The sequence below is a fragment of the Hypanus sabinus genome, chromosome 21, assembly GCF_030144855.1.
Source record: "Hypanus sabinus isolate sHypSab1 chromosome 21, sHypSab1.hap1, whole genome shotgun sequence".
Classification (NCBI taxonomy): domain Eukaryota; kingdom Metazoa; phylum Chordata; class Chondrichthyes; order Myliobatiformes; family Dasyatidae; genus Hypanus; species Hypanus sabinus.
Window position 1 is genome coordinate 30,769,287 of NC_082726.1, and position 25,155 is coordinate 30,794,441.

Below are 25,155 nucleotides of genomic sequence, written 5' to 3' on the forward strand. Positions count from 1 at the left end.
TCAGATCACTTACCACCCTGGCCATCAGAATGCAGTCACAGATGCCCTGTCGAGGCAGCACTCGGGACCTACCGTTGTGAATGTTTGGCTATGGAACACCCTCCTGGGATTACTGCACCCCCCCCTTGGCCCACAGTCTCAGAGCAGTCAATGAAGAGCAAGTGATGACCAGGCGGTTTAGACTTTGAGGCCACCAGTAGCTTCCTCAGCTACAGCAGAGAATCCCTGGCTACTCTTCAACGGCTAATCTCCTCCTTCCTGAAGTACTGGGCCAGAGCAGAGCAACCCTGCCAACAGGAGCAGCTGATGGTGGAGCTGCAGACACCCCTGAACCACTGCAGCAGTGGTGATCTTTGCAGGGGTTTTGTATCGTCAACAGAAGACCTGAAGAGAAGGCAGCCAGAAGCAACTCATCTACCTAACCTCCCTGTGGGAGCAAATGATCCAAATGCATGGGGCCATGGACACCAGGGGGCAGAAAGAACATTCAGGCTGGTGAGTGGGCGATGTTACTGGCCAGGCACGCATCATGATGTTGAGTTCTGCAAGCCCTGTGAGAGATGCATCATGTTCAAGGCCCCACAGCCCAAAATAGTGACATCAATGAACAACTTGATGACATCCAGGCCATTGCAAGTGGTAGCACAGGGCTTGAGCCATTGTCAGATGGGTGGGAGACAGATGAATTCTCCCATCTGTCAGATGTATTTGACAGATGTATTCTCCAAGACACTGATTAGTTTTGGGGAAGGGCTGGGGTGACGGTGGAAATGAGAATTGTGCCTATTGCTTCCAGTTGGAAGGAAAATAGCTTAGGACTTGCATACCCAGGTCGCCTTAAAGAAACTTGTTCACATGTGCTGGGCTCAGGGTCTAGTTTATGTAGAAGGTGGGTGGGCGTCATTGCTGATCCTGTTGGCTGATTTGTTTTAGTGTATTACTTATGTGTATGTGTATAGTGTATTACTTTAGTGTATTACTTATGTATGTCCTTTTGTATATTCCAGGGTCGCGCATGTCTTTGTTTGAGCCGCTGCTGTAGTCTTTTGTTATTTGGATAGTCTCAAATTTCCGTGTGAACCTGAGACACTGATATACTCTATTGTATTGATTAGCAACTTTATCTAACATACCTTATTGCATTGATGCATTTTATTATACACCACGACAGACAGTATTGAGACTTGAACATCACATGAGCCATAAGCTAAAGATAATACAATTGCACTTTATTCGATTTGTTGGTAATTCAGAAGCTGTATTTTATTTGCCTCTCTATGTATGTTTTCTTTAAGTTTTGTCTGTTAATAAAATTCGTTATAATTTTATACTACATTGTCTGTCATCCAGAACCTGCCCGTATTACTAGCTCAGTAGTTACCCACCTTCGTATCTGTTCCTCAATGTCCCAGTGGCTATTTTGGGGTTCTGTAGTACAATCCCATCAGAGTGATTGCACCCTTCCTATTTTTGAGTTCTACCCATGTAGACTCAGTGGACGAGCCTTCCATTATGTCCCCTCTGAGTGCAGCTATGGTATTGTCACTGGTTAGTAATGCAACTCCCATCCCCTCTTCTACCTCTCATTCTATCTTTTCTAAAACAATGAAATCCTGGGACTAAGCACCCTTTTCTTGTCCCTCTCTCATCCAAATCCCTGTAATGACCACAACTTCATAGTTCTAAGTACTGATTCATGCCCTAAGTTCATCACCTTTACCCATAAGTACTCCTAGTGTTAAAATAAACACTTCAAACTAACCATCTCATTACTTTGCTCCTGCTTGATTTCACTGGCACTGACATTGACCTTCTTCTCCTTTGCTTAACATCCTGGCTTGATGCTCTGCGTCCCATCCTCCTGGCAAACTAGTTTAAACCTTCCCAAATAGCACTAGTGAAACTCCGGCCAGAAGTCGGTTCCCCTCCAATCAAGTGCAAACCATCCCTCTTGTACAGGTCACTCCTTCCCTAGAAGAGGTTCCAGTGATCCAAGAATCTGTGACACTGCCCATCTTCTATTAAGTTCAACCCAAATGGTATTTCTGGATGATCCTCAAAAGATGTAATCTCTAAGCACTGCCATTATATGCTCCATTATTGATAAGGCAATAACCCCTCCTCACCTATCTATACTCTCACACCTCTAGCATCTGTATCCTGGAACATTGTGCTGACTGTTCTGCCTTTCTGTTTTTGTTTTTAACATTCCATTTCCCTGAGTTCATCCATTTTACTTGTTAATCCTTATGCATTGAAAAAAAGTGCAGTTTAACTGGGTATTCCTTCCACTCCCTTTAATGCGCCTGGGCTCTCCTGATTATTAAATTTGCTCTTGCTGGCCACTGATTTATCTCATGACTTGCTCCTGCTGAGAGTTCCATCCCCTGCCAACCTAGTTTAAACCCTCCCGCTTAGCCCTAGCAAACTTCAAGCATATTGGCCTCTCTCTGATTCACATGCAACCTGTCCCCCTTGTACAGGTCACCTCCACCCCAGAAGAGATCCCAATGGTTCAAGATCCTGAATCGCCGTCCCCTGCACCAGCTCCTCAGCCACTCATTAATCTGGTCTAACCTTCTACTTCTCATCTCACTAGCATCTGTGTCCGGGAATAATCCGGAGATCGCTATCTGTGAGGTCCTGCCTGTTACTGAACTCCCCACACTCACTCTGCAGGACCTCGTCCCTTTTGTAGCTATGCCATTGGTAGAAACATGTACAATGACCTCTAGCTGTTCACCCTCTTCCTCAAGAATGTTTTGCACCTACACAGAGACACCCTTGACCCTGGTACTAAGTAGGCAACACACCATACTGGTATTTCTTTGGCAGCCACAATCGAGTCTCTAATCACTATTGCCCTGCTTGACTCCACCATTTTTCTCAGACCATCAGAGCTGGGTGCAGTGCCAGAGACCTGACTCCCGATGCTAGCACCTGTAAGGTATTTACCCCTCACCCCCCACCACAACAGCATCCAGTTTCAGAAATTAAAACCAGTACTTGCACACGTTGTTCTTCCACTTTTTTGATTGATGGCATTGAGTCCAATAGACTTCTAAACCTTTAGATGTTCATTTTGCAGCCCTTTCTGTAGGCAAGATCCACCTTCAAAGATCCTCACCTTCTGGCAGCCTCCATTTTAGTGCAAAGTGATCAAAATGGTCATAGTGTGCTAATCTGTATTGATGAAGGGTTGTACCAGATGGTTGAAGAACAATGTTTGAAGGGAAGCAGCTGGGATTCAGGCTTCTGTGCCTCCTGCCCAAGGGTAGCTACAGGAAGATGGCATGGCCTGGAAGGTGAGGATCTTTAACGATAGATATTGTTGTTTCTTGTAAAAAATTACGTATACTTCATTCTTAATTTTTTTCCCTCTGAATGCTGTTAATATGATTCTAGATGCCTGTGGTGCTGCAAGTAAGCTTTTCATTGCAACTGGGCATACATGTACTTATGCACAAAACTTTGATTTTGATTCTGAAGTTATTAATGAATAAGTGGATCACAGTCCTTGGGTCCATGATTCCCAGTTTAATCATGTACACCTTTTCCTTCTAAATGCAAATAGATTAAAATATTCATTCATGTTGACAATTTCATTCATTTCCACTATAATTTTCCCTGCCATAGTATCTGGTGGATCCTCATTTGTTCTTAATACTACATGTTTATCTTCCTTTATAGAATTCATTTTAATCTGCTTTTGCTGTATTTTTTTGATAATTTACTGTCCTATCTGATCTCACTGTTTAACAATTTGTTGATCACCCTTCACTGACTTTTAACAATCCTCATGCTCCTAAAATTTAATATTGTTTGTTTCTACTTTAGCCTAATCTCTACATTGGTATCTTTAGTTGGTGATGGTCAAACAACTTTTACTCAGGTTTTATTCCCGATCAGTATGTTTATTCACTGAGAATTATGAATTATTTGAATATTTATCATTGATGATTTACCTTCATATCCTTGAAAATATTTAAAATATTAATCTTTTAAAATATTATATTCTCTGTTACAATATGAACATTCCTCCTAATAGTTCACTTTATGAATAATTAACAAACTCTCAGTAACAGATGCCAATTTCAAATTTACTTACTACATAATTGATTTTGGTCATTGTATTCTGGAAAATTAATTCTTCAAAATATTTCTGTCAATTCAATTGGCCAACTATATGTGAAGATTAATGGCAATATCTGTGGAGATGTCATCATATCTCAAACTGATCTATTTATGATTTGTACTTTGTCAAAAATTATAATTAATTTTAAAACAGTTGAAACTGCTCCAAAAAGTAGTATTGCTTAATGCCAGTGATACTGATTTTACATTTCTATTTTCTGAGTTGAGCTCCTTTGGTTTCCTTTCTTTGTTCAAACATCTATTATCAGTGTGCCCTCCATTCTTCCATTTGTCCATCTTTTCTGAGGAACCAACAGCCAAACCTCATGGAGGATCCACTTTACAACCTTGGGAACAGTCCCACATCACCATAATTAAGACTAAGCACCCTTATGTCTGCTTATATCGATGGCTCATCCATCTTGCTACACCTTTTATTGATCACTCAGATACATCATTTTTAATTTCAACTATTTGTACAACTGTTAAGTTCCCCATTGACATGCTTGGCAATCTTTAGGGGAATGGTGACTTTCAGTGCCAGTAAAAATACATCCCACTGGTACACTAATTACTCTTATTTTTTGGAGGTCTGGGAGCATTGACTTACCCATTGCGATGAGAAATGCTTCAAAGTTATCATTTTCGCAGACTTTCCAATTTCCATTGAAAGCCATGGCTCAGTGTTTCTTGAAACTACTGCCTCTGTTGCTATCCTGGTAAAAGAAGCCAGGGTTAAGATAGTTTGTGAAGCTCGGGTCCAACTGCTGAGACAGAATCGCTTTAGTTCCCAAGACCACTAAAAGGGAAACAACCTACTCATCTTTCCTTGATCTTTTGTCATTATTCATTGACTTTATTTTATTTATTTGTGGTCCACCATACTTCAGAGGCAATCAATTGGTTCTATCCTTTTGCTTGTGACTGCAGCAACATGCTCACCGAACCCAGGTACACAAACACTACCTGCCCCTAGTGCTGCAAAGGATGACTGTGTGGCCACACAATGTCCCAGTCAGGTGGACTTTGTCACATGGCAAGTGCTTTGTGGAATTTTGTTTTCAGGAACTGCCTCGGACCACATATCCATAGGGCCATTGTCGGCGTGGAACATCCTGTAAGCCTTGTGGAAGGAGAACAGAACAGTGAGATGGTTCCTTGTGCAAGTTGTCAGAACCATTTGGCAGAATGCCCGGGGCCAGAACTTACCAACGAAGAGGAAGACTTCGCAGGGCTGACAGCCACAGGGGACCCTCCCTGTTAGATCCATGCTACACACTCAGAATCTCATCCACGGTGCTCAAAGTCTTTAGAAAGGCTGTGATGAGGATGAGATTGTCAGGCCTGCACAGACAGACACCTCCCAGCCCCCACCCAGCTAACAGGAGTCACCTGCCACTCATTTCCAACTTCTTCTGACTTTTAGTGGCAATTGGCATTGGCATTCCAACTTAAATGTGCATTAACACCACCAACTGGACTGGAGTGTGGTGTAGAGAATTGGGAAGTAAAACCCTTACTAGTTCTTTATCAAATGAAAACTAAATAACCCCAAAGACTGTAAGAAATGAAAGACAATGCTGTCAATTAAATTAAAGCCACTTCCATAACTTAATAACATTTTCAAATGAAAACTATCATCCCCCAAAGATAACTGTGAAGCCTGCATTTTATTTCTTTCAATCTTACACACCTCACACTGTAAAGGAATGTGTTCAACTCTTTCATAATGATAACAAAACCTACACAAACCCAGAGTGGAGTTTTCCAACAAGATATATGGAATTAATAAGTAAAGTGTACCCAATTCTCAGTCAGATCAATATAATTTCTTCCCTTCTTATTGTACACCCTTCTCTCATCAACCCAACAGTTTTATGTATTCTGTAAAGGTGTCTCCCCTTATGCCTATTATGCCACAAGTCTTGCCATAATCCCCTAATCCTGAACCCCACTAACTCTTTAGCTTCTGATTTGCTAAGTAGAAGGTCTATATCCAGAGATGAACTTTTAACAGCTTTTTTTTGCTAACAATCAACCCACTCATTCCCCTCAACACCTCTATGTGCAGGGACCCATAAGAAGAAGACATTAAAACAATAGTTTGAATATGAAAAAAAGTTTTGACAGCTTCCACCAGTTAATCTGCCCTACTGCTAGAATGCCCTGTTCTAAGTCTAGCCAAAACTGAAAGAGAGTCTGAACAAGTTAAAGCCTGGCCAGGACAAATTTACTCCACCCACTGTCAGCCTAAAATAATGGCAATGAATTCTGCTGTACATACTAATAAATGGTTAGCAAGACATTTCTTTATTGTTACCTGTGATTCTGGCAAAAGAACAATAGCCACAACAACATTCCCAGTTAAATTATCTTTTGATCAGTAAAATTGATAATTTTTATAATAATTTCTCATAATAATTTTCCTTAGCATATTGATGAACCAGCAGACTCTCAGGCATATCAGATCTTTAGACTTCATTAAATCATGTAAACTAAATTCAACTAAAGTTACTGGAAAAAACAAAGGTGGGGGTTACCGACAAAGCTACAATGGGTATATTGCATAATCCAGCACACCCATATTCTGCGCATGTTAGGAACCCACCCACCCAAAACTAAAAACACTCTTCTTGTAATGTTCCCAACAGTCCGCCAACACACCTTTAACAGGGTGATCATTTCTTTCCACCCTCAGTTGAATCGAGTACATTAACATCAACTTCAAACTCAGCAATTGTAAGGGTAATTGTCCCATTTCCACCAGTAAACCCAAAACAGGGGATGATCTTACAGCACCATGACACAATCTTAAAGCCTGTGCTTGTGTCACATCCAAATATTTTAAAGTTGAAGATGAAGCTGATCCATAAGCCACACAGACATGATCAAGCACGAATCTAATTAAACAAATATAAACAGTCAACAAAGATTTTCATGTAGCACCCTAAGAATACCCACTTAGACACCCGAGAACACTTAATGCTCCTTTACATTTATCAATTCTTTTACTGATATGGTGCTTCAATGTCAGCTTAGCATTCATCCATATGCCTAGGAATCTTACCACTTCTTCAAGAGTTTGACCCATAATGATTTCAAATCAAGTGCAGGTCTATTGATCCTCCTTGCAAGATGCATAACTCGTGTTTTAGATACTGAAAGCTTAAATTTCCATCTATTTTCCCACTGTTTGACCTTATTAATTGCTAATTGCATCCCATGTACAGTTAAATTGAAATTTCTACCTCTAATCCATAAAGCTCCATCATCTGCATATGGTGATTTAGCCACCCCAATATCTATCTCAGAGAAAATATCATTAATCATAATATTAAACAATAAAGGGCTACAAATATTGCCTTGTAGGGTCCCATTTCCTATCTCATAGAAGCCCGAATATACCTCACCACCTTTACCTGCACAGACCGTCCAAATAAAAAACTCAGAAAAAAATTCTGCAATCTTCCCCTCACTCCTAATTTCCATAATTTAAACAAAAGACGTTCTTTCCATAACATATGATATGGTTTTTCTATATCAAAAAATACTGCTTTTACAACTTCTATACCTGTGCTGTCCTGTATATACCTGTATATATACCTGTCCTAGTACCATCTTCCAAACATAAAGCTGAATCCAATGTCATTCAATCATTCTGAAATCCACTCTAATGAAATGCCATATCATCTCTCCTTTCCAAAATATAGCTCAAACGCTCTGTTACCATGCACTCCATAAGTTTACACAGATGAGAAGGTAATGATATTGGTCTATAAGCAGAAGGATCTGATGGGAGTTCCCCAGGTTTTAACACAGGCAATACCGCTGCCATTTTCCACAATGAAGGAAGATGGCCTAACCTCCAAATATGATTAAAAATTCCAATATTATCACAAGAGAGTTGTCAGTCATATGCTTATATATACCATAACATATATCACCTTTTCCTGGAGACATCTGACCTGCACTATTAATAGCCTTTCTAAATTCACACAAAGAAAAATTCTCTATTTTTCAAATACTATCATTGCTACAGCTGGCTGACAACACATCTGGGTATTATTTTAAAACCTTATCCCTCGATTGTTTAACCTCTTCACTTAAATTATCTTGATTATTAAATTGCAGCAAATGACCCAGCCAATTCAACTGTCTCTATTTCAGTAACAAACATAGTACCTTTTTTAATCAATACTACTATCCCTATGAACCCCATTTTCTTAATCATTCCTCAGTCATTTCCATGTTTAACATCCCTTCCGTTGCCATCCCAATGTGACCTCCAGTAAACCTTTATTCGCACTCTTCACTACTTTCCTCACCACAGCCTTTGCCCTTTTATACTTAATACGGTCACCTGGAGAGTGATAACTTTCCTTATTTAACTGCTTCTGTGCACTCCTCAGTGCAGCATGGTACAGCCTTTCTCCAGCTAGTGCCCTTTTTAATAGGAATCACTTCCAATGAAGTTTCATGAATAACGTGACATAACCTTTCACTACAAACATCCACAAAAAAATCCACATCATCCTCAACATTCAGCCCTGGCAGATGTTCGTCACATAAAACCTTAAACTTCTCCCAATTTGCTTTACCAAAATTCCACCTCCAAAAGCGACCTCCTAACCCTATATAAATCCAAATACAAGGTTATAAATATAGGAAAATGATCGCTCCCCAATATTTCATCTCTCATAACATCCCATACACACTCTAGCAGAATGTTTGAAACCAAAGTTAAATCTATAGCAGTTTCAGAACGAATATGATTGTTAAATCTCATGCCCCTCCCATCATTATGGCACACAAGATGGGAAATACCTAAAAATTCTTCTACAATCAAACCATTACCATACTTCCATGAACAATCCCACAGTGAGCTATGTGTGTTAAAATTCCCACACCAAACAACCTTTAGTGAGCTGGAGCCAAACATACTTTCTAACTTTCTAGTTTTCCACATGGGTGGTAAAAATTAACCATTTTAGTACCCCTACCTGTTGAATCAAATATTTCTACTATGAGTGCCTGGTACACTTCATTCACAGCCACAACTCTACATCCTACCCCTGTCCTTATAAAGCCACAGCCCTCAACCAACTAACCTATCATAACTAATTACAATATAATCCTGCAAAGAAAAACTTAAATGTAGTAACAGCCACTCTTCCTGAATACCTATAACAATGGGAGGATTTGACAAGTCAGAAATAAACTTCTTAAAGGCTTGGCCATCAGAGGTCAGGCTTCTCGCATTCCACTGCAATATTCTTAATCCCATTTTGAACCTTCACAAGTCGGCTGAAATACAGATACACCATACAGAGCTTCCTCTACAGCTTCCCACGTAATTATACTGATACTTTTCAGCAGCTTTCACAATAATTTTAAATTTCTCAGTATGACTAGATGAATGAGCAGTACAATTCACCACGTCTGTTATAACAACACAAACATTATTTTATCAACTAGTAAAGTATCTGCACAGCTGGTGTAACATACTCACAGTTTGAACACGGGACAGTGCGATGATGTAATGGTCTTGTGAGTAGGATGACTTAATTGTCTCTTGACTGTGGGGTCATGTTATGTCACATGATAGCATGTTCCAAATGGTATTTAAACCAAAGCCCGCGGTCTGTGACGCAGTTCTCATTTTTATTTTTGTGCAACGTTGTTGTTGCCAGTCGGAAGTGTGGAGGCTCCACCGGTTTAGTTTGTTGCACGTTTATTTTTCCCCTTACAGTCCAGTATCGGAGAGTGAAGGCATTACCGGAGTTATCCAAGTTCAAGGGATTGGATAAAGTTAATGTCGTTCAGCATTTTGGGGAATGATAGACCTTTGTGACTTCATTCAGGAATTGTGGCACGCACATTTGATTTAAACCCCTGCAAAGTCAGGAAGGTTTGTGCAGTGACCACCCTCCAGTCAAATGGTCAGTACCTTTTATTTCCTCATGATTTCTTTGAACAAGGAATCTCTCGGCTGTGGGATGGGCAGATCATCGTTACTTCGAAGGAATCGTTGTTTTGGGGAAGTCTCTCCGTAATGACTGTATAAATCACATGGACTTTTGAATTTACCACTTTAAGTCTATGCTTGGATGAGAACTCGTTAAGAACAGTTTCTACGTTTGACTGTTTGTTAGATATTGCCTTCTAACTGTTAACTTCCAGTTAAGTTAGTCATTTGATTACTTTTCAATGTTTTTGAGCAGAGGTCAATAAACCTTGGGATTTGTTTATAAACCCTGTCTCAGTTTCATATCGATTGCTGCTGCATTCGTAGCACTGGAGTCTGCCTTCATCATGGCCAATGACTTTAATAGAACATTGCTGACTAAAGTGTCTCCGAAGTTTTGCCAACACTTCCAGGTGAGCACGCGGGGAGACAGCACACTTGACCACTGCTACTCTCCCTTCCACAACGCTTACAAAGCACTCCTTCACCCTTCATTTGGAAAATCTGATCACTCCTCCATTCTTTTGGTGCCAAAGTACAGGCAGAAGCTAAAACTGTCCACTGTTAGTCCGACCAATCGGCCTTCATGCTGCAGGACATCATCTTTGATTACGTCGACTGGAATATCTTCCATGACGAGACGTCTCCGAGTTCACAGAGGGGGTCACGAGTTTCATCCAGAAGTGCATCAAGGACGTTGTGCCCCAGAAATCGTTCAGGGTCTACCCAGAAATGCTGGATCAACAGTTCTGTGCGAGCAGCACTTACCACGTGAGACAGCTTACACTGCCGGCAACCAACATGAACTCAAGAAATGCAGCTATGATCTGCGCAAAGTCATCAAGGCAGCGAAACAACAACATAGAGACAAGATTCAGGCTCAACTTTCCACCAACAACACATGCAGCTATGGCAAGGTCTGTACACCATTGCAGACTTCAATGCTAAACGCAGTGGAGTTTCCAACATCGATGCCTCTCTCCCAGATAAGCTAAATCTTTTTTACGCTTGATTCGATGTTGCCGGTACTGAGCCCCCGAGGAGCCCTGCAGATGATGCGACCAGCGGCCTGGTCATCACTGAGGCTGAAGTACACAGGTGTTTCCGACGGGTGGACAGTGCAAGGCTGTGGGACCGGACGGCATCCCAGGGCGAGTACTCAGGATGTGAGCGGCACAACTGTCAGGTGTGTTTACTGACATTTTTACTCTCTTCCTCGCCCAGTGTAGAATGCCCTCTTGCTTCAAAACATCCACCATTGTCCCTGTACCTAAAAAGACCAAGCTAACATGTCTGAACGACTGGTGTCCTGTCACTCTCACCTCAATAATAAGCAAATGCTTTGAGAGGCTGGTCAAGGACTACATCCGCAGCTTGCTGCCACCCACACTGGACCCCGTAAATTTGCCTACTGACACAACCGATCAACAGATGATGCAATAGCTACAGCTCTACACATCGTCCTTACACATCTGGGGAAGAGGGATGCTTATGTGAGAATGCTGTTCTTGCACTACAGTTCAGCATTCAACACCATAATCCCCTCCAGGCTTAAGAAGAAGCTCAGAGACCTTGGCCGTCACCCTGTCTTGTGTAGCTCAGTCCTGGACTTGCTGTCAGATCGCGGCAGGTGGTAAGAGTGGGCTCCCTCACTCTGCCCCTCTGACCCTCAACACAGGTGCCCCTCAGGGCTGTATACCTAGCCCCCTCCTTTACTCTCTGTATACCCAGGTCTGTGTCGCTACCCACAGCTCCAATCCGATAATTAAATTTGCTGACGACACTACACTGAATGGCCTAATCTCAAATAATAATGAGGCAGCCTACAGAGAGGAAGTCGTCACCCCAACACAGTGGTGTCACAAAAACAACCTCTCTTTCAATGTCACATAAAACAAAGGAGCGGGTTGTGGACTACAGGAGAAATGGAGATAGGCTAACCCCTATTGATATCAATGGATCTGGGGTTGAGAGAATGAACAGCTTTAAGTTCCTCAGCATCCACATCACCGAGGATCTCACGTGGTCTGTACATACTGGCCATGTGGTGAAAAAGGCACAACAGCGCCTCTTTCACCTCAAACAGTTGAAGAAGTTTGGTATGGCCCCCAAATTCTAAGAACTTTCTACAGGGGCACGATTGAGAGCATTCTGACTGGCTGCATCACTGCCTGGTATGGGAACTGTACTTCCCTCAATCGCAGGACTCTGCAGAGAGTGGTGCGGACAGCCCAGTGCATCTATAGATGTGAACTTCCCACTATTCAGTACATTTACAAAGACAGATGTGTAAAAAGGGCCCAGATGATCATTGGAGATCTGAGTTACCCCAACCACAAATTATTCCAGCTGCTACCATCCGGGAAACGGTACTGCAGCATAAAAGTCAGGACCAACAGGCTCTGGGACAGCTTCTTCCGCCAGGCCATCAGACTGCTTAATTCATGCTGATGCAACTGTATTTATATGTTATATTGTTGTACATAATATTTATTATAAATTACTATAATTGCACATTTGAACAGAGACATAATGTAAAGATTTTTACTCCTCCTGTATATGAAGGATGTAAGTAATAAAATCAATTCAATTCAATTCACTTTAATTCAATTCTTTAGCAAGAGAATTGCAACGCCGATATATATTCATTCACTTCACAATCTGTTCTCTGACTGGTAATACTTTATCAACATTCAGTTTAACTTTTTGTAAGGCTTCTGCATAAGACACATCTAACTGTACTTTAACCTATTTAACTTTGGCTGCCTCCTTAAGCACCTCACATCCTCTATAGGCTGCACTATGTTCTCCTCAACAATTACAAAATTTAGATTTTATGCCTTCACCACAATCTTTATACTTGTGTTCACCACCACACTTACTACATACCCTTTAGTTTCCCACGACATACTGCCACAATATGCCCAAATCTCTGACATTTATAACATCTAAGTGGAGGTGAAATATAAAATTGTACATTATAACTAACATACCCTAAACTAACTTTATCAGGGAGCTTTGCTTCATTTAATACTGATTAATTATCCTTTCCCCTTTTCTAACAACTTGCAATCTATTTACCTCTTCAACCTTGCCTCCCAATAAATGAGATTTAGCCTCCTGTATTGAAATCTCCACCAGAACACCCAGTATAACACCCCTAATACCTCTTATTTTCATTTGGCAACATAGGTAACATCTTTTTGCCAAGCAAAGTCCTCAAACATTATGCCTTTCACACTGTTTCTTATCCTTACAAATGATTAACCTGCTACCTCCTCTCAAAGAATGAGCACGATCTGTATTCCCTATAGTAGATTTCAACTCTTGAGTTAATTTAATGGGATTGATTGAAGAAAGCTGTTCTGGGTCAAATTTAAACAATACTTTAAAGTTTTCCTACCTTTTGTTTCAAAAATTCCCATCCTTTCTCTCCATCACTTGATATCATTCCAATATTATGCTTCTTCTTCCAACTTCCAGATCTAGATTCAACCTCCTCCCGCCAACCCACACTCTCCTGAATCCTTCATTTCCAGTTCCTTTTCCAGATCCTCCCCCTTACTGGAACCTACGCTATTTCCCAACGTCCCCACACCGTTCACAGTCTAGCATCACCAAGTGTCACTCCTCCAACTTCACTCCAGTCCAAGCCGAGCTGAGCCCACTCAGTTTCAACTCATCACTTGCAGCCTATTTAAACCCAGCTCTCATCCACAGTCCCTGTTCAGCCATCAAATCAGCCAGCCTCAACCAGTTGCTTCTAGCTGTCGGTTACCTTGTCTTATTGCTTGAGTATCTGTCCTTTCTTGTATTGTGGACCCTCATGGCTTGTTACTTTGCAGCTTATTATTAAAGTTATTGCTCACTGCTGCACTATCCCTGCTGCTTCTTCATTTAGGTCAAGCATCCTCTACATTTCCTGAAATGACGAGTGAACTCTCAACTAACTTAGCAGAGTATATTCACCTAAAGGAAGTTGTCCATTGACATGATCACATGATACAGAAGCAGCAGGAAACCACTGACCAAATGCTCACCTCTCTCTTCCAACTCTCCATCTCGATACAGCAAGCCTGCAGCAGTCATCCTCCTCCCCCTGAGCCTTATATTCCGCTGCCCGAACGCTTCGATGAATCCCTAACCTGTTGTCATAACATCCTTCCAGTGTGTCTTGCACTGTATGTTCAGCCACCTCTGTGTTCTATGGACCAAGCTGAATTTGCCTTCGGCATTTCTCTCTCTTGACTGGGCAGGTTCTGACCTGGGCCACTGCTAACTGGGAGAGTAAAAACTCCATTTGCAATAAATATGAGGAATTCATTGCTGAGATGTGTTGGGTTGTTAACCAAGTGGAGGGGCCGGGGGGGGGGGTGTTTGTGGTGGTGGGGAGCAGCAGATCGGATACTTTGCCTGGATCACAGCTCACACTCGGTGTTGCATTAACATATAGAATTCAGGGCCCTCACGGCAGAGTGCAGTTGGAATGTGGAAGTACTGCTGGTCCTCATGGCCTCAGAGTGCTAGAAAGATGAGCTCTGGCCCTCTGAATTGACAAGCATCTTATGGAACAGCCCTCCTGCTCATCAGCCAGTACCCTAATTCTGTTCCTAAGACTATTTCAGGCAGCAGGACCCTCATCATCAATAACTCCAGAATCCAGCAGTCAGGGAGAGCTCTTTTACCCACCCAAGAGTGTGAGCATTGGTGGAGAAACAAACTCGTGTGCTTGCTATGGAGCTGCTGATCACACATGCATCAAATGCCACTACAGCCAGTAGAACAGTACCACCAGGTAGAGTCTGGGGACCCCTATCTGGTAAGCTCCTCCCACCTTTCATTCCAGTGCCATTTGGTGATGAGGTTTGGACTTTCCAACAGTCTAGTCATTTTCCAAGCCTTCAGTAACGAGATCCTTTGAGACATGCTACACAGGTATACGTCCTTCTCCCTTGACAACATCCTTATCTTTTCCAAGGGCACCTAAGACCATGCCTGTCATTTTTGATCAGTCTTTCATCATTTTCGTGAAAACCAGCTGCATTGCAAGTTAGAGAAATGCCAGCTCCACACTCCAGTCATTTCCTTCCTCAGTTATGTCTTTTCACCTCAAGGCACAACCATGAACCTAGAGCAAATGCATGTTATCACTGACTGGCCCCGACGTGGTCTCTCAAACAACTAATGAAAGCGCTGCTTGAGTTTCTCTAACTTCTACTGCCGTTCCACCTGGTCGGCTGCCGTGGACCAAGCTTGTGAGGAGCTTAAAAGATTCTTCACCACTGTTCACATTCTCCACCATCCAAACCCTGGAAATTGTTGTGGTAGAGATGTACGCATATGATGTGGGCATTGGGACCATCCTCTCCCAGCGAGAATCAGACAGGAAGACACATCCTTTCACCTGCTTCTCGCACAAGCTCAACTCTACATGGTGCCGTTATGGAGTAGGAGACAGGAAACTACTCACCATTAAATGGACCTTGGAGGAATGGAGATACTGGCTAATGGGAAACACTGAGTGCTTCCTGATCTGGACTGACCACCAGAACCTCATATCCATTCAACAGACCCACCAACTCAACCCATGTCAGGCTCGATGGGTCCTCTTCTTCCAGCAATTCAACTTCACCATCTCTTATGATCCAGCTCCAAGAACACCCAGGCAGACACCCTGCCACAACAGTTTGATCCAGCTGAAACAGAGATTGACCCTCCATCCAAAACTCCATCAGCCCAGATCATCCATCTGATCATCTAGGACCTTGAGTACCAGAACCACCTGGCCCTACAACACCCGCTCCAACCAACTCATTTGACAACCTCATGTACGTGCTGGAAGCCATGTGCTCTGAGGCACTCCAATAGGCCCACTCCTCACCCCTCTCTGGCCATCCAGGCACACGACGGACCCTGGAATTTCTGCAACATCAATTCTAGTGCCCCTCCATGATCATGGATGTGCAGTATGTCAGTTCATCACTGCCTGTTTTCAATGTGCCCAGTCCAATTCCTTAGAGAAGCCGCTTCTGTAAGGCATGCAAGGACTTCGAGCTTACCATCAGCCCAAAGAAAACAAATGTCCTTGCCCAGAGCATAGTGGAGACACTAGTCATTACCATCAGCAATTACAAGGTGGTCCACGAGTTCACATACTTGGGGTCGACCATTAGCGACACTCTTTCCCTCGATGCTGAAATCAATAGGAGTATCGGCAAGGCAACATTGATCCTTGCTCGACTCTCCTCGCGGGTCTGGGAGAATCCGAAACTCGCTACAAAGATCAAGACTGCCGTGTACAATGTATGCGTTATCAGCACCCTCCAGTATGGTAGTGAGACTTGGACCATCAACTCCAAACAGGAGAGGAAACTCAATAGTTTTCAGCTGTGCAGTCTTCATTATCACCTGGAGAGACAAAGTCCCAAACTCTGAGGTCCTCTCCTGTGCTGGACTTTCCACAATATTCACGCTTTTAAGACAACGCAGGCTGCACTGGCTGGGCCACGTCCGTCCTATGAAGGATGGTAGACTGCCAAAGGACATCCTCTATGGAGAACTAGCAAAAGGCAAGAGGAACAGTGGTAGACCCCAGCTTCGCTTCAAGGACCTCTGCAAGTGCAACATGAAAGCCTTAAAAATCAACACAGAGTGCTGGGAGGATACAGCAGATGACCACAACAAGTGGCGAGATACTACTCAGCAACACCTAGAGCAAGGCAAAAGAGTGATCCTGAGTCAGTTTGAGCTAAACAGAGAGCACAGCGGACAGCGGACAACAATTCCACGACACCCTACACGTGCAGCAACTGTAGCAGAGCCTGCCATTCCAGGATCGGCCTCAATAGCCACAGTCGACGTTGCTCGACAAACCAATGACTACCAGAGGCACAGTACCCATGGTTAACCACCACTGACGGAGGCCACTCACACACACAGTCCAATTCCTCCAACCAGCTGCCCCCTGGGCTACTGTGGCCCTGCCAGTTCCCCAGTGCCCGTGTTCTCACATCGCAGGTTTGCGATGGGGCCACAGTGATCATGACAGTGGTGAGCCAGTTCTAAATGGTTTAAAGGTTCAGAGGTTCATTTATTATCAAAGTCTGTTTGCAGAATACAACTTTGAGATTTGTCTTCTCCAGATAGCCATGAAACAATGAAAACCACGGAAGTCATTCAAAAGCAAAATATCAAACACACCTCTCACATAAAAAAGACAACAAAATCATCAGACCCCAACCCCCCCCCCCCCCCACGCCGGCCCCCCAAAAAATCTACAAGACTCAGAGGCCAACCCTCCAGCAACAGTAAGAATGGGATCTGTAGGTTTGTTCCCTGGCATCAGAGAACTCAGAGATTTAAAAAGCAGGCTTCTCGCTTCCCTTCTGCACTTGCCTTGATATTCCAAATCCCCCCACTTCACCTTCACAAAAAAAAGTGCAGCACATGGAATGAATGGGTGAAAACACAGAATATAAAAACAGAGGGCTGAAAGAGTCAACAGTCCATAGTCCAATACATCAATGCAGAACCTTGGGAACATCCTCCAACATGATTGAGAGAGGGAGACAGGGAGAGAGAGGGGAGAGAGGGAAAAGAGAGAGAGAGAGGGGGGGTGGGGAGGAAGAGGAAGAGGAGAGAGAGGAGCAAGAGAGGGACAGAGAGGGTGAGAGAGGGTGAGAGAGGGAGGAGAGACCGTGTCTGACTGTTTATCCATGATCCGCCCCTGTGCACTGAGTCCTACAAGCTCTCGTCCCGCTTCATCAGTCTCTTCAAGATCAGTCATCACGTCAATCCAGTCACTTAGTATCTCCAGCTGCCACCACTACTCAGGATCATGCCTAACTTTCTCATGTCCTGCCTTCAGCCTGTTACCCATGGACCAGTCAACCCTCCTAAGCCAGGAACTCCAGAACCTAGGCTGGCAGAAGGAGGTCCAGTATATACAGTCCATCAGTTGATTGATTCACATCATTGTGGGTGTGGTGTGTAGTCCCTGGTCAACTGGGAAGGGTATGGCCCAGAGGAGAGGAACAGTTTTATCTTGGTTCCATTGCTCATTGAGTAGTTCCAAAGGACCCATCCAGATCATCCTTGGCAGTCAAGTGCTGGCTGTAGGGGATTGGGGTTTCTGTCAGTTCTGCACAGGCAGATGCTTCCCAGACTCCACTCCCAGGAGTCATGTGTCACTCGTTTCCAACTCATCACCGGCAGCCTATTTAAACCCGACTCTCATCCATCGTCCCTACTCCTCAATGCCCAACTGATGACTGTGTAAGACTTACCTTGGCTGGTCCTCCCAAAGTGCAACTCCTGACATTTATCTGCATTAAAGTCCATCTAATATTTTTCAGCCCATTTTTCCAGCTGGTCCAAATCCCACTGCAGGCTTTGATAGTCTTCATCACTGTCCATAACACTCCCAATCTTGGTATCATCTACAAATTTGATGATCCAGTTTATCACAATATAATCGAGATCATTGATTTAGATGACAAACAATAATAGACCCAGCACCGCTGTTGTTTGTCATCTATAGCCAAAACACCACTAGTTACAGGCCTCCAGTCAGAGAGGCAACCATCTACAACCACTCTCTGGCTTCTTCTGTGAAACCACTGTCTAATCCAATTTACTACCTCATCTTGAATGCCAATCCTTCCTGATCATATTCTCATACAGAACCCTGTCAAAAGCCTTGCTAAAGTCCATGCAGACAAGATCCAGTGCCGAGACTTCAACTCTCCCGGTTAACTTCCTTGAAAAACTCTAAGATTGCTTAGACTTGATTTATAACATACAGAGCCTCATTAACTATCCCTAATCAGTCCCTGTTTATCAAAATATATATCCAGTCCCTTAGAATATGTTCAAATAACTGGTCGGCTGGTGGCGCAGCGTTGGGCTCGAGAACGGAGGTTCCCAAGTTCAATTCAGTGACAAACCACTCCCGAGTGTGCTCTTCAACCATGCCAGGTTGATGTTGAGCTTGCAACTTGACCTCATAAAAAAAACACTGCCACCTCCTGTTTAAATTCCCATGCGGAATATCGTGGAGGATCAAATACCCAAAACCCAAACCTTCCCACTACTGATGTCATGCTCACTGGCCTATAATTTCCTGGCTATTCTTATAGCCTTTTTTTTTAAACAACAGAACTACATTAGCTACCCTCCTATCCTTCAGTACCCCACCAGTGGTTAAGGATGGTTTAAGTATCTCTGCTAGTGCTCCTGCAATTTCTGCACTAGCCTCCCAGACGGTCCAAGGGAACACCTTGTTAGGCCCGGGGGATTTGCCTCAAGTCAGGAGATATTTCCTCCTCTGTAATCTGTATAGGGTCAACGAGCTCACTGCTGCATTGCCTCAATCAACAGACAACTTGTCCACCTCCTGAGTAAATACAGATGCAAAAAATCCATTAAGATCTCCCTCATCTCTTTCGGCTCCCTGCACAGATTACCACTCCGATCATTCAGAGGACCAATCTTGTCCCTTCCTATGCATTTGCTCTTAGTATTTCTGTAGAAGCCCTCAGGATTCTCCTTCACCTTGTCTGCTAGAGCAACCTCATGTCTTCTTTTAGCTCTCCTGACTTCCTTCTTAAGTGTTCTCTTGCATTTCTTATACTCCTCAAGTATCACATTTGTTCGTACCTGCTCATTCCTGCTATGCACCGCCTTCTTTTTCTTAACCAGAGCCACCAAATCTTTCAAAGGCCGATGTTCCCTAAACCTGGTATCCTTGCCTTTAATTCTGACAGGAACATACAAACTCTGTACTCTCAAAATTTCACTTTTGAAGGCCTCCCACTTATCAAGTACACCTTTGTCAGAAAACAAACTCTCTGAATCCTCACTTACTAGATCTTTTCTGATACCACTAAAATTGGCTTTTTTCCCCAATTTAAAGTCTCAAATTAAGGACCAGATCTATCCTTTTTCATAATTACCTTTAAATGAAAAGATTATGATCACCAGGTGAAAGGTGTTCAGCTACCCAAACTTCTGTCACCTGCCCTGTCTCATTCCCTAACAGGAGATCTGGTATCACACTTTCTCTAGTTGGGACTACAAAGTACTGATGAATGAAACTTTACTGAACACATTTGACAACCTCTTTCCCATCCAGCCCTTTTTTGTGGAAAGTTAAAATCACCTACTATATATTTCTTGCAACATTCTGCGTTCTCTCTACGGATTTGCTCCTCTGATTCCCGCAGACTGTTGGGTGGTCTATAATATAATCCCAATAATGTGGGCACACTTTTCTTACTTCTCATTTCTACCCATAAAGCCCCACTAGACAAGCTCCTCACTCTCTCCAGACAGAGCAATACTGTGATTTCTTTCCCTGACTAGTAATACAACCCCGCCTCCTTTAATCCCTCTCACTCTATCATGTCTAAAACAACAGAACCCTGGAACATTAAGCTGCCAGTCTTGTGCATACTGCAACCAAGTCTCACTAATTGTTACAGCCATAATTTCACATACTGACCACACCCTATGCTCATCTGCCTTTCCTACATTACTCCTTGCATTGAAATGTATACAGCTCAAAGCATTAGTCCCACTATGCTCAACCTTTTGATTCCTGACCTTGTGCGTAGGCTTAACAACATCTGTTCTCTATAACCACTCCACTATCTGTTCTGGCACTCCGGTTCCCATACCCCTGCAACTCTAGTTTAAATCACCCTGTCCCCGTGCAGCACTAGCAAACCTTCCCACTAGGATATTAGTCCTCCTCCAGTTCAGGTGCAAACTAGCCCTCCTGTACAGGTGCCACCTCCCCTGCAAGAGAGCCCAATGGTCCAAAAATCTGAAGTCTGAAATCTGAATCAAAAATCTGACTCCCTCTTTCAACTCCTTAGTCACATGTTAAACCCCCTATGATCTTCCTATTTCTGGCCTCACTAGCACGTGGCACAGTTAACAATCCTGAGATCACGCTACTGGAGGTCCTGTCCTTTAACTCCCTGAACTCACTTTGTAGGACATTGTCACCCCTCCGACTCATGTTATTGGTACCAACATGGACCAAGACCTCTGGCTACTCACCTTCCCACTTAAGAATGCTGTGGAGTCTATCTGAGATGTCCTTGACCCTGGCACCCGCGAGAAATTTTGCACAATCTACTGGCTCTTCAGGAAATACAGCATGCAAAATGTGCTGACTCCCCTCTCCCGCTACTTTTAAAGTCTCTCTCCCTCTACGCAGTCTGATGATCCTTCAGGACTGTGGTGCACAAAATGTGCTGACTGCTCCCTCCCTTCTTTTAAAGTCCGTCTCCCTCTGTGCAATCCGCTGCCTGCTGGGGACTGTGGTGCAGAACTAGCTGAAGTCCCGTTACAAGGAGATGTCAATGAAGGAGCACTCCAGGCTGATTGACAGACTGAAGCTTGGTGCAGCCAGTGAAGAGGGACCCCGGTCTGAGGTCTTGTGTCACTGAATGCTGAAGGGCCGAAGCCAGGGCCAGGAGGCTCCATGAGTGATGACAGTGCTCTGTACATCGAATGCGCTCTCACTACCAATGGACTGAACCAATAACACAGTTGATGCAGAGAGTAAGAGGCGTTCTAAAACAAAGAGCTTACTTTTTTGCATTTATTCTTACGAATGAAAGGCTCTGAGAATGCTACCGGCCTGTTACTGCATTGTAGTGTTCTGCTTGGCCTATCAGTTCTGTCAGCTTGACCATTCTTCAATCCTGGAATCACAGGCACCCTGCCTTCCCCCATCGCCCCCCCACCCAGGTTCTAGGCAGCCACAGCTCAAGACCACTGTAGAGAGGAGCACTCACCTTGGCTGCAGTTGCTCACTCTTCAGCGCCGTCGGAACTGCGGGATTTACGAGTTTCACATCTGGAGGTGTTGTCACAAACAATTCCTGATTTGATCTCCTCATTTGTTCTCAGGCTGCCTGAAGTACACAACAACCAGTCACGGCTTGCCCAGACCTTGAATCAACAAGAGGCTCATCAAAGGTGTTGGGTTGTATTGTCGGGACTTGAATCAACCAATGAATCAGCCGTTTCATTGACAACTGCCCAACACTCAGGAAAAAGGAATGGAAAGCAGAACTCAACAGGTTTTATTAACCCACACTGTGGGTGCACGGGGAGTGTTCGCAAGCCAGTTAGTACTGTTGTCAGCCAAGTGAATGCTAGTATGACGGGGCACAGGAATGCAAGAGGTTACAGTCTGTGCAGCTAAGTACAGCTCCAATGCCATATTTAAATTTGTTGATGACACCACTGTTTTTATGCCAAATCAAAGGTGGAGATGAATCGAGACATAGGAGGGAGCTTGAAAATCTGGTTGAATGGTGCCACAATAATTATCTCGCAATCAAGGTCAGTAAACCAAAGAACTGATTAATGACTACAGGAGAAAGAAACCGGAGGTTCATGAGCCAACTTTCATTAGGGGATTGGAGATGGAGAGGGTCAGTAACTTTAAATTCCTTGGTGTTATCATATCAGAGATCTGCCCTGGACCTAGGACGTGTTCCATCACAAAGAAGACACAAAAGTAGCCCTACTTTCTTAGCAGTCTGTGCAGATTCAGCATGTCATGTAAAACTTTGAAAAACTTCTATAGATGCACAGTGGTGAGTATCCTGACTGGTTGTATCGTGGCCTGGTATGGAAACACCAATGCCCAATGACAGAAAACCTTACAAAGATAGTGGATGTAGCCCAGATCATCAAAGACAAAGCCTCCCCACCACTAAGCACATCTACAAGGAACATTGCCACAAGAATGGAGCATCCATTATCAAGGACCCCCACCATCCAGGCCATGCTCTCTTCTTGCTGCTGCCATTGGGAAAGAGGTTTTATAAGGTTCAGGAACGGTTATTATCCTTCAATCATCAGGCACCTGAACCAGCGTGGATAACTTCACTCACCTCAACAGTGGACTGATTTCACAACCCACGGACAAACTTTCAAGGATTCCACAACCCATATTCTTTATTTTTAAATTTATTTATTGCTTGCATGGTTTGTTTCCTTATAAAAATTGGTAATTTGCCAGTCTTAGTGTGTAGTTTTTCATGGACTCTTTTGCATTTCTTTGTTTTACTCTGAGTGCCTGCAAGAAAATGAAAATGAATATGGTACCATATGGTGACATAGCATATGTTATTTGATAATAAATTTATTTTGAACTTTGAACAGAGTGGTGGACTCAGCCACTTCTGTCACAAATACGGCTGTCCCCATCACTGAAGACATCTACAAAAGGTGACATCCATCATTAAGGACGTCCCCATCATCCCAGCCATGCCCTCTTCATGATACTGATGTCAGGGAGCAGGCACAGCATTCTGAAGATCCAACCTTAAAGTTGAACAACAATTATTCCCCATTGCCATCAGATTCTTGAACTGATCTGAAAAACCCAGTAACCTGGACTACTATATTTCCCCTGTCTAAATCTTGCAATAATGTTTATTTTGCATATGTATAGGTTATATGTATCTTATTTAAGTTACCTTAAATCAAAGTTAACTTTATGTTTGTTCTCTGCTTGTAACATCCTATGCTGCAGCTGCGAAAAAGCTCATTTTCATGGCATTTACCCTGTGCGTGTACATCTGTGACAATAAACTTGAACTTGGAGTGGGAAGCATGGCACCCAGAAATACTCAATTCACGTTGCAGTTTAGAAAGACCGGAATCTCTAATGCAATCCCAGCACACAGGAATGCCTTGGACCACCCGGATATCAGTGCCCAAGAGGATAAGGATAGGATGATTTTGCAGATAAGTGTGTGGCTGAGGGACTGGTGCAGAGAGCAGAGGTTCAGATTTACGTATCATTGGGATCTCTTCTGGGGAAGGTACGACCTGTACAAAAGTGTTAGGCTACACCTGAACCTGAGGGGGCCCAATACCCTTGTGGGCAGGTTTGCTGGAACTGTTCAAACTAAATGGGCAGGGGGATCATTCGATCGTGCTGAGGATGAGGTTTACAGAGGCAGTGTATTGTGAATCTGCTAGCAAGGAGAGGCTGTTGTAAGGGCAAAACTGTAGTCAACAGGAACAGTTGAAGTATAAAAGGTGGACAAAGTCAAAAAGGGTGATATCAAAACCGAAGGCATTATATTTGAGTATGTGCAGTGTATGGAATAAAGTAGATGGACTTGTAGCATAGTTACAGATTGGCAGGCGTGACATTGTTGGCATCACTCTACCATGGTTGAAAGAAGATCATAGCTGAAAACAGTGCCCAAGGATACACATTGTATTAAAAGGACAGGCAGGAATGCAGAGCTGGTGTGGTAGCTCTGTTGGAAAAAAATGAAATCAGATCATTAGAGAGAGGTGCGTAGGGTCAGAAGGTGTTGAATCATTATGGGTAGAGCTAAGGAACTACAAGGTTAAAAAGACCCTGATGGGAGTTATATACAGATCCTCCTAAACAGTGGTAAGGAGGTAGAAAAAGCATGTCAAAAGGGCAATGTTGACAATAGTCATGGAGGAATTCAATGTACAGGTAGATCAGAAAAATCAGGTTGGTGCTGGATCCCAAGAAGGGGAATTTGTAGAATGTCTAGGAGATGCCGTTTTAGAGTAGCTCATGCCTGGAGTTGATTAAAAATCTTAGGGTAAAGGAACCCTTAGGGAGAAATGATCATAATATAACAAAATTCACCCTGCAATATTTGGAGAAGCTAAAGTCAGGTCTATCAGTATTACAGAGGAGCAAAGGGAATTACAGAAGCATGAGAGAGAGGAGCTGGCCAAAACTGATTGGAAGGAAACACTAGCAGGGATGATGACGGAGCAGCAATTCTGGAATTTCTGGAAGCAATTTGGAAGGCACAGGATATATGCATCTTAATGAGGAAGAAGTATTTTAAAACAAGATGACACAACCGTGGTTAACAAGAGAAGTCAAAGCCAACATAAAAGCCAAAGAGAGGGCATATAATAGAGCAAAAGTTAGGAAGGAAGTTGAGGAGTTAGGAAGGAAGTTGAGAAGCAGGTCCACAAAGGTAGTCATCTTGGGATTACTGCCTATGCCACGTGACAGTGAGTGTA

General features: G+C 43.3%; 1 protein-coding gene across 2 annotated transcripts in view; it reads right to left on the minus strand.

Annotated features, from left to right (window-relative positions):
* Positions 1-21,925, minus strand: part of LOC132379217 (fatty acid-binding protein, intestinal-like) — a 36,563-nt gene extending 14,638 nt beyond the window's left edge. The window contains exons 1-2 of one of the 2 annotated variants that reach the window (XM_059946927.1): positions 21,907-21,925; positions 4,745-4,850 (exon numbers count right to left, since the gene is read on the minus strand). In XM_059946927.1, the coding sequence (XP_059802910.1) occupies positions 4,745-4,811 (67 nt within the window). In that variant the 5' untranslated portion in view covers positions 4,812-4,850; positions 21,907-21,925. Of the gene's footprint in view, positions 1-4,744; positions 4,851-9,643; positions 9,660-21,906 lie in introns of those variants that run through there. The other variant, XM_059946926.1, reaches the window with a different exon arrangement.
* Positions 21,926-25,155: the final 3,230 nt, after the last annotated feature.